This window comes from Arachis ipaensis, chromosome B04, assembly GCF_000816755.2.
Source record: "Arachis ipaensis cultivar K30076 chromosome B04, Araip1.1, whole genome shotgun sequence".
NCBI lineage: Eukaryota > Viridiplantae > Streptophyta > Magnoliopsida > Fabales > Fabaceae > Arachis > Arachis ipaensis.
Window position 1 is genome coordinate 115073066 of NC_029788.2, and position 10716 is coordinate 115083781.

Below are 10716 nucleotides of genomic sequence, written 5' to 3' on the forward strand. Positions count from 1 at the left end.
GTTAAATAATTATATAGAATTCTATATAAATCATCAAATAAATGTTCTACAATATATTTTTAATATAAATAATTATTTTATCTCTCTGTACATCATGCGAGTCTCACTCTGTAATCGTTGAGACATTAGTGACAACACTTAAGTAGATCACAAACAAATAGCTGGTTTTTGTAGATATTCATCAAAGGATTAACAAATACAACCTCTTACATAAAACTAATTCCAATTGTTAAATCAACATAATAAATACTACATGTATAATTATAAAAAATTCTTGCACACACAATTCATGTTTAGGCCAACATTTGAAAAATGTTACATCACATATCACTATATCAGCATATATGGAAACATGAGATAGAGTTTCTTAGAACAGAAACAAGAAAGCTATTATTGAAAGAATACACAAAAATTGTTATTCAATTTGTGGTCCAGTCTTTAGCATCGGAAGTATTGTACAATGAAGAGCTTTTTTTCTCTAATTTCTGGTAAACAAGGTATACTGTTTTATGTACCTTGCATTTGAAACTAGTGAGGGTAGTGTGAACAAATTAAATGAATGTTAAGGCCAAAAAAGAAGAACAAATATCAATGAAGTGGGAAAGAGATATAGGGGTAAATACAACACAAGCAATGACCATATCCCTTCCAAGACAAATTTTGATCATTCTAGTAAGGCACTTCAAATTGAAATTGCCAAAGCTAGAAAGTGTAAAGGGATGAGGGGGGGAAAAAGGGTGCTCCCTATACTTAGTTATCAGGATCATTCAGTTAGCTTACAGTTTCTAAGATAGGGATGATCATACTTGACATATTTGGTCCAATACGACCGGTATTTTGTCATGGCTATCTCTAGCCATGGCTTCATATTACCATTGTAGTGAATAACTGCAGCATTGTCGATCTCAGATTTATCTACACTTGGATTGTAACCTAAACCAAGTACGTGCCATGATTTGTTTAGTGGATGCGTCAATCCATAGAATGTCATTAGACCTGGAGGTAATGTCCCCAGCTTCCATAACACCCTATCTTCATTCTGGAATCAAACAGGAAAAGAAAAGGGTTAGTGAAAGATCATTTGTGCTAAATTGCTACTACCTAAGCGTCAATTAAGCCAAAAATAACTTGAAATAAGTTTTATACAATTTACTAAGTAGGTCAACTCTATCCAAACAATATAATTCTTTTTTATAGTTGTGTATTCTTAATTTCTTAGTATGTGATTACTAAAACTTTAAAGGACGCTTATTCAAGAAAAGGAGTCATATATTTGAGACACGATATAAACCAATGTTTGTGTTACAGTTCTCACCATATTCTGCCACTTGTGATATATGCCGGTAATATCCTTCTTTTTCCACTCCTTTAAATCAAACATGTTCATTCCATAAGCCCAACCACAGGCATTGGGATCAAAATTTTTCGCAATATGAGGATTTGAAAAGTTAAGATACTTGTCGAAACGGTGAAAACTCTCCCCACATGTTTCAACGGCACCATTTACTTTTCCATGAAGATTCACGGCCCATAATCCTGTCAAATCCTTCTGGACAATAATGTCATCATCAAGAAAAAGAATCTTATCCAATTTTGGATAAACTTGCGGAAGATAGAACCTAAGATGGTTGAGCATTGAGAGATATTTCGGGTTTCTGTACTTCAGATTAGAGGAACCACCGGATGTTGGATGGCCTGCCTTGAAATAATACTCTTTCATTGTTGCAGATTCGAGCTGCCTCAAGACAGGGCAGTAAGATGAATTCAACCACTTAAATTCATCAACATTTTCAACATGGATAGTAGCTTTTCCAGGAGGGTTCAACAAAAACCACATGTTCATGGCTCCGAAATTTAGCTTATCAGTAACGAGATGAAAAACATGCTTTGAAGGATCCTGCAACGTTAAAGAAAACAAAGTGAGACAACCCAAGGTTTAAGAATAAAATTTATCAAATCATAGATATAATACTTTTACTTATTATACACTAATATGCATAGTATATACAAATTGTTCATCATCTATTAAAAGATAGGACATGGAAGATGCGCACATCAATGGAATGGCAAAAGACACTCAGTCACCTTTGCATTCATAATAGCTGAGTTGACAACCACTGATGCAGCCAAGACATTGTCCGAGAAAAGGGCATAATGATAAAGATTAGGATTCTCCAAATTCTCACTCTTAGGAAACTTTCTCTTTTCAGGAGAAAGGAGGTAATAATCAATGGTAAGGCGCATCGATAAGCAGTGGATTCCATCAGGTATGGTCTTGGCAGCCAACTGACTGAGGAATGTACTTTGCTTTTTCAGGCCCCTAACTTGCTCATCAGCTGTTTGTAGCATTGCCCTCAATTTCCCAGTGACCAACTTGCAGTCATACAATTGATCTTTTGCTTTAGACAGGACTTGACCCATAGCTTTGATTTTTTCATGTGCACTAGCAAAAATCAAACATTGGATTAGTTAAGCCAACAAACGGGGATAAGGAATACATATACAGATAGGGATACTGCATGGAGAAAAATTACATGTAGCTCCTTACCTTTTAGGTAGATCAGCATCAGTAGTTGCCTCACCTAAATCATGCTGACTCTCTCCAATCCGATTTTGCAGCTCTTGGTACAGGTCAACCTTGTTCTTCATCTTTGCAAGGCTCAAATACACTCTAGCCATAACAATTTGGTCTCGGATCAACCGAATAGTAGAATCGGCATTTTCATTGTCATTTTCTTTCCTCCACATGTTGTATTTACCTAAAACTGCTGAATCTACTGTCTTTGAGCGTTCAATAGCTGAATCTTCAAGTTTTACAATTACTTCATCCTCCAGTTTCACCAACTTAGCAGCACGTTTTTCCTTCCTTTTCTCTATTAAGTGCTGCAGAAAACATATACAAAGAACATGAAACAAGCTTATTTCTGTCATTTTTTGTTGTGTACAAAATAAGGTATCACTCCACAGGTTTAAAAAAATATATATTTTTAAGCCCGACCTGTAGAAATATTTTGGCAATTGGTGTAAATTTTCCAGGTCAAATTTAATTTGGGAAGCACCACTTGAGAAAAATAAGTTTGATGTTATTATATTTAGCCATGAATAACTTTATATGAAAGTATTAATTATATAGTGAAATTGTTGGACTATAAATTTAACAGAGTAAATAAAACAATTCAAGAATGACACTCACCCTTCTGGATAAGTGCACAGGACTAAGAGTCCATTGATCAAGACCAACTACACCAATGAAAAAAGTTGAATGAGAAAGTATATTAAAATACAATATAAGCATATTATCTAATATGATATGATACAACCTGAAGATCTGCCTTCCTTCGCCTCTTGTTTTTCCTGTACACCATGTGTTGTTGGTTGGTTTAGCTTTAATAGGAAAGAGAAAAGATTAATAAGAAAATAAGAACTGCGTTATTATCTTCAACACCGAAAATGAATGTTTCATCTAAGTTCCTAACCTCATAGGTAGCATTTGAAGTCTTTAACCCAGTGATTCTCCATGAAGGTAACAAATTACTTTTTTTGAAATTCTCAAGACTCAAAGGACCCAAATCATCTGTGCTCGATACAATAACATCAAGAGCCTAAAATATAATATTTATTAGAAAGTCAAGAAGTAACCTCTTCCATGGAAAAAGTGAAATGTGAGATATGGAAACAAAGTAAAATATCTAGCAGTTGGTGCTTGCCTCTTTTGAAAAATACAATTTAAGGTCCTGCAGTGTCTGCCATTCTGTCCATTTGGCAACCTGCAATGGCCGGCATCTTTTAAGTCAGATGAATTGAATTTGAAGCATCCAGAAGGCATATGTGTTTTAGTTATGTGACAAATAAACCTAAAAATAGTTAAAAAGAGGTTACCTGTTTACTAGGAACGGTTGACATAACATCTTGATCTGCAAAATATGGATGAAATAATTATATATATATATATAGACTGTGAATTAGACCAGTTAAGCTCATACTCATGTTGAAACTTAAGACGAGAGAAAGTCTTAGAGATTTTGTTAGGGGCTTGGGTATTATGGGGTGCCCAAAGTCTCACATCGAGTTGTATAGGATACTTGATGTTGTATTTAAGGAAAGTGATTCTTCCCCTTAATAGCTAGCTTTTAAGGTGTGGTTTCCCTCTTTCCTTAGATATTTAACAGATTTTAGCCGGGTTTCCATTCTCCTTCAATTGTTTTCTCCTCCCATCGAAAAAATTCTACTGCATTCAATTATCACAACATAAAAGATTCAACAAAGATGAGGACTTGCAGAGTCTACCATCTTCAAGTCCTATAACTTTATAGAGGGAAAAGATACTTAAACTCTTAATTATATTTTACCCGTTATATATTACCATAAAAAAAATCACAACAGTATAAAGAGTACCCAAGTCTCACTAAAATACTGCTCTTCTTTCTCAACAAAATCATTTAAATCAATACAAATACAATACAGAATAGAAAAATACAGGGACAGACTCTTATCTGTTAAAACCTCCTATGACAAGCCCGGGCGAAAGGGGCATTTAATAAAAGTATTTTAAAAAATAGTATATTTGTCATATCTTTCCAAACTTCTAATTACTTTCTAATGACCACAAAATGACAGAGGGAATCGTTGTTCGCACTCATGCTAAAGCCTTAAGGCCCTTAAAACCTACTAAGTACACTGAATCCTTCATCATCAAATCTCAGTAGTAATAACCAGCATGTTCTCTCCAGAAATCAATTTTATTTACCCTTGAACATGATATATAATAATAAGCTTATATCCATAGAACAGAAGACAAGTGCAACATCACCATTGTTCCAAATCTCTTATGTAAAGAATGCTAAAACAACCAAATCAGAGAAAAACAGATGAAATCTAAAAACTACAAAAAGGATATATATATAAAATCCAAAATGATGCAGTAAACAACAGAACAAGTGATAGATCAGTGACACACATCATATTATCACAACTAATAAAGTGCACTATTTTCTCCCTTATGCCACTGCCATGGGGAAGCACAGATCTTGCAATCCTCAAAACACCAAATATAATAGCATCTAAATTTCAAAGGCCATAGAAAGCAATAAATTCGAGAAACAACACACGCAATAACTTCAAAAGAATGAGAATTTAGGAATGCGGGGTTTGAGAGATTGACGAACCGGGAGCATTGTGAAGGCCTCTCGAGAAGAAGAAGAAGAGGAGAGGAGCGAGGAGGCAGATGAGAAGGAACGCGAGAAGTGGGAAACGTGATCCCTTGTTCCCGCTGTTGGTGGACGCCATTGTTGCTTGCTTGTAAGGATCAGACGAAGAAGAAGAAGAAGAATGGGAGAAGCTGGGAAGAGAGAGAAAGTGGCATCTAGAGAGAGAAAGTGATAGAAAGTGTGAGTTAGATGAGATCTGAATCAAAATATGTGAGGGTTTATGGCATAATAATAATTCATTAATTATTCTATTCTTTAGAATTCAATTTACTACTCAAATGAGAATCTCTGTGAGTATTGCTTTACCCTTTTTTTTATTTTACTAATTTTTATTTTATTTTATTTTATTTTATTATATATTTTTCTGTGGAATTTTCTATTAGCAAGTTGCATTATATTATCGTTTTCCATCGCTTTCTCTCTAGCTGTTTCTTTCTATCACTTTCATTTCTCATTTGCATCTATAATCTTTTATTTACAAAAAACTAAAGCTTGGATGGAGTTAAAATAATACCCAACTCATATTGCGAAGAGCGTTTTTTAATTTTTAAATGAAAATAATATATATTTAACTGCTTGTAATAGTATGAGTTCCATTAAATAGAGTAAGGATTTTTTTTAAAAAATACTACATACACACAAAAAATAATAAAACCTCACATACGTATTCTAATCATATTTATAAGTGACAACTCGTCTCCTAATAAAAGTAAAATATCATATCGATCCTTATCTATTTCTCTGTTAAATTTTTTCGTCAAATGATAATAGCACATACAATGCTAATTATAATGCAAATTATATATGTCACTGAACAAATTGTTTACGATACATAGTCTCCTATCTCTCATATTCAAAGACTATGAGAGTTTTAGTTTTGTATTTGAAGATTAAAAGATTAAGAAGTAAGATATTTTAAAAACAAAAAGAAAAAAAATGAGAGAAGTAAAAAATTATGTTTTTCATGATCAAAGTTCTTTTAAAACATTTTAGATATATGAATTTTCTTCTTCTATTCTATTTTTTCTTGCCTTCACATTTTTAGACATTAATTTGAGTTTGTGGCCATACAAAAACAGAGAAATTAAGAGCCTATATGTTGTGTTTTTCTGTTATTTCTTGCATTGAGAAGTAAAACATACTCATATTTTGTCTTCCTGCATTTTGATTTGTCTTACTATATTTTTTTTCTGTTTTTGTATATGAATAAAATGAACATCATCCATTTCATGGGTTCACCAAGGATTGAACTCTTGACTTTTCGGATCTATAGATCTAATACCATGTCATGAAAGTACTCATCCCAAAAACTTAACCTAATAGAAAAATGTAACACTAATGATTATATCTCTAATACTTTCTAAACCTCCATTGTACACATTGTACACAATTTTCATTGGCTCCTTATACTTTCTCATTCTGGTGTGCATATATATTTTTTTATATTAGTAATTTAAATTGATGGACAACATTAAAAAAAAATATTCAAATTGATTTTCAATCAATTTTAATCGTAAATTCTATCTAATCTTTTTTATTTGAAAGGGTAAGGTACTCTTTAAAATAAAAAAAATTGGATAAAATTTACCATTTTAAATTATATATTTTGATCATAATAAATTTTTATTATCTAAAAATTTCTTAACAATATTTATGTGAAAATGATCCATTATTAGTTTAAAAATAACTAATTTATTTTATACTAATAATATTTTTGACACTAAATTGTCTTGTAATAATTTATTAAAATTTATTTGACCACCAAAACCAATAGAACAACTAATCTATCCAATGTGAATAATTTTCCATGAATTAATAAAACTTTATTGGGAACTTATAATTTTTTAGAGATTAATTTGACTGTTTACTCAAAAAATAAATCTGAATAATAATGGTTACCTAAATTTTTTTTGTTGAAGAGAATGAAAAATTTCTTCTAAAAATATTTGTTGAATTATTACACTTTATATATTATGTACTCTTTATGTATTCTCACTAATCGTAAATTCTATCTAATCTTTTTTATTTGAAAGGGTAAGGTACTCTTTAAAATAAAAAAAATTGGATAAAATTTACCATTTTAAATTATATATTTTGATCATAATAAATTTTTATTATCTAAAAATTAATAAAACTTTATTGGGAACTTATAATTTTTTAGAGATTAATTTGACTGTTTACTCAAAAAATAAATCAGAATAATAATGGTTACCTAAATTTTTTTTGTTGAAGAGAATGAAAATTTTCTTCTAAAAATATTTGTTGAGTTATTACACTTTATATATTATGTACTCTTTATGTATTCTCACTAAAAAATAATTACAATGGTTAGTCTATTATTGATAAAAAAATAATCTAGCTAACAGAATGAAAAATTTTCTTTAAAAATATTTGTTGAGTTATTACATCTTATATACTATGTACTCTTTATGTACTCTCACTAAAAAATAATTACAATAATAAGCCTATTATTAATAAAAAATAATCTAGATAACAATAATAAAAAAAACAAGGAAGAGTTTTGTACATACGCTGCAGTTAGATCTGAAAATCAGCATCTATAAACGTCGAGAGAATGAAGCGTGCTAACTTGATCTGTTCCTACTAACCTTGTCTAGAAGGCTGAAACAGTACTTCTAAGAATACGTGATCGTTCTAAAAAATAAGCCTATTATTAATAAAAAATAATCTAGGTAATAAAATAAAAAAATTTTTTGAAAAATATTTGTTGAGTTATTACATCTTATATACTATGTACTTTTTATATACTCTCACTAAAAAATAATTACAATAATAAGCCTATTATTAATAAAAAATAATCTAGATAACAATAATAAAATATAACAAGGAAGAGTTTTGTGCATACTGCTGCAGTAGCTCTCGAAAATCAGGATCCATAAATATCGAGACGAAAGCGTAGGAGATTGATCGTGTTCCTACTAACCTCCTCTAGAAATCCGACCTGGCGGGAAGAATGATGGCATGGACAATAGAGCTGTGATTTGAAATACGAGCCCAGACAGGCAATCAAAGCTCAGACGATGGCAGACTTCCTAGTAGAAGTCACAGAAGAGACACCAGACATACCGAACAAACGGTGAAAAATAACGAACACACGGATGAAAATACCGAACACATGGTGGAAACTCCATGTTGACGGAGCGTCCAACCAAACATTCGGAGGGTCCGGAATTATTCTCGAGAACTCGACAAGAGTAGCTTACGAGCAGTCGATTAAGTTCGATTTTCCAATCTCCAACAACCAGACAAAGTACGAAGCGTTGATAGGAGGGTTAATCCTGGCTAAAGAGGTCGGAGCGTCAAGGATAGAAGTTAATAGTAACTCCCAGATCGTCACATCCCAGATAAACGGCACCTAGCAAGCCAGGGACACACTACTACAAAAATACCTAGAAAAGGTAAAAGAACTATGCAAAAGTTTCGAGGAAGTCATAATCCAGCATGTTCCTAGAGAGAGAAACGCCCGAGTCGACCTCCTCTCCAAGCTAGCAAGTACCAAGCCCGGGACGAGAAACAGGTCCCTAATCCAAGGACTAGCAACTGAACCAGCAATCATCTTGTGCGCAACCCAAACGCCAAACCCCCCCCCCTCTTGGATAGACCCTATCCTCCGATACTTAGAGCTTGGCGAAGCTCCCAAGAATGAGAAAGCAGCACAAGCCACCAGAAGGGAAGCCTCCAAGTATGCGATCATACAAGGACAGCTGTACAAACGAGAGCTCCACCAACCCTTACTCAAATGCCTACGCCCCCGACCAAATGGACTACGTCCTAAGCAAAGTCCGTGAGGGGTGTTGTGGTCACCATATCGGAGGAAGGTCGTAAGAAAGATCATCCGAGCAGGGTATAACTGGCCCACAATGATGTCGGACGCCCAGGAGTTCGTCAGGAAATGCAAAAAATGCCAAGAAAATGCCAACTTCCACAAAGCTCCACCTGAAGAACTCAGCTTGATGATGGCACCCCGACCTTTCGCCCAATGGAGAGTCGACCTCTTAGGGCCATTCCCACCTGAGCCAGGACAAGTAAAATACTTGATAGTAGCCATAGACTACTACACCAAATGGGTGGAAGCCGAACCACTTTCTAGCATATCTTCAGCAAATTGTCAAAAATTTATATGGAGGCAAGTAGTCACCAGATTTGGAATCCCAGAAACCGTCATATCGGATAATGGGACACAGTTCACCGACAAGAAGTTCAAGGAATTCCTCAAGGACTAGGAATCAAGCAAAGGTTCTCCTCAGTCGAGCACCCCCAAAGCAACGGCCAGGTAGAAGCAACCAACAAAGTCATCTTAAAAGGGCTAAAGAAACGACTTGAAGGAAAGAAGGGCTCATGGGCAGACGAACTGGCCTCGGTCTTATGGTCTTACAGAACTTCCCCCCAATCATCCACCGGCGAAACCCCCTTCCGACTCACATACGGGGTCGACGCAGTCATCCCAGTCGAGATAGGGGAGCCGAGTCCAAGATTACTTCTCGGGGGAGGAAGCGAGGCAGTCGAAAAAGATCTGGTTGATGAAACGAGACAGATGGCACACCTGACAGAAACAGCAATCAAGCAAAGGATAGCCCTAAGGTACAACGACAAGGTACTAAAGAGAAGCCTAGGGGAAGGCGACCTGGTCTTACGACGCAACGACATAGGACCACCAACCCCGGGAGAAGGCAAGTTGGCCGCAAATTAAGAAGGACCTTACAGGGTAAGGGAAGTCCTCGGCAAGGGCGCATACAAGCTAGAAAGGTTGGATGGAAGCGAGGTGCCGAGGACATGGAACATGGTAAACCTGAAAAGATTTTACTCATAGGAAAAAGCGACCTCACGGTTTGACGACCCCACCTCCACTTTAATATTCCTACCATTTTCTTTTACTTCTAATTATGTATTACATCACCCGTTTGTTTTAAGTTCTACATATGCATATACAATAACTTTGCCTTTTGCAAGATATACGCCAGCACGACAAAACGACAAAAATGACGAGCGGTCGACCTAACGGAAACCCAGGACTGATCACCCCAGAAACCGAAGGGACCCAAAGCTAAAACGAGCAACGTAAAAAACAACAAGCGACATAAACGGAAAATACCATAAAACGGTAAACCAAACAATAAAGAAAGCAAGGCCACGACGGATAAGCAAAACAATAAAGAAAGCAAAGTCACGACGGCCCGAGTAAGCAAACAATAACACAAACAGCTTAATCAAAATAAAGTGCCAAAGTATTCATTACAATCAAAAGGCGCCTTAAACAGGCCCAAGAGTAAAAGCAAGGAATTACAAGAAGCGAGGCAAGAAGTACAAAAGTTGAACAGAGGTATCCAACTCAAGGCTTGAGGATATCAACGATCTTCCCATTCTCAACCGTCTTGAGAGCCCTAACCCAAGAAAGATCGAGGTCGGGAGCCAGCACAGCCACCTGAAGCTTAATCCCCCTCCTCAGTCAGCTTCACGGCCTCCCGGGCCCCCTTTGCAATCTCCTTGT

At 35.0% G+C, this 10716-nt stretch overlaps 1 protein-coding gene and 1 long non-coding RNA gene across 3 annotated transcripts in view; one reads left to right on the forward strand and one right to left on the reverse strand.

Moving 5' to 3' along the window:
- Positions 1 to 9330, forward strand: part of LOC110271222 — an 18496-nt gene extending 9166 nt beyond the window's left edge. Inside the window, exon 3 of the long non-coding RNA XR_002361691.1 lies at positions 9319 to 9330. This is a non-coding gene — a long non-coding RNA (uncharacterized LOC110271222). The remainder of the gene's footprint in view (positions 1 to 9318) is intronic.
- Positions 368 to 5420, reverse strand: LOC107639797 (polygalacturonate 4-alpha-galacturonosyltransferase). Of its 2 annotated transcripts, XM_021121672.1 has the most exons (11): positions 5166 to 5300; positions 4064 to 4228; positions 3880 to 3914; positions 3708 to 3767; positions 3477 to 3602; positions 3321 to 3384; positions 3194 to 3240; positions 2549 to 2883; positions 2086 to 2443; positions 1316 to 1897; positions 368 to 1039 (listed from the first exon to the last, which is right to left on the reverse strand). In XM_021121672.1, the coding sequence occupies exons 3-11, from the start codon at positions 3901 to 3903 to the stop codon at positions 764 to 766; spliced, it is 1872 nt and encodes a 623-aa protein (XP_020977331.1). In that variant the 5' UTR covers positions 3904 to 3914; positions 4064 to 4228; positions 5166 to 5300; the 3' UTR covers positions 368 to 763. The 2 variants fall into 2 exon arrangements, with proteins under 2 accessions (XP_020977331.1, XP_016198882.1); XM_016343396.2 differs by lacking the exon at positions 4064 to 4228 and having other exon boundaries at positions 5166 to 5420.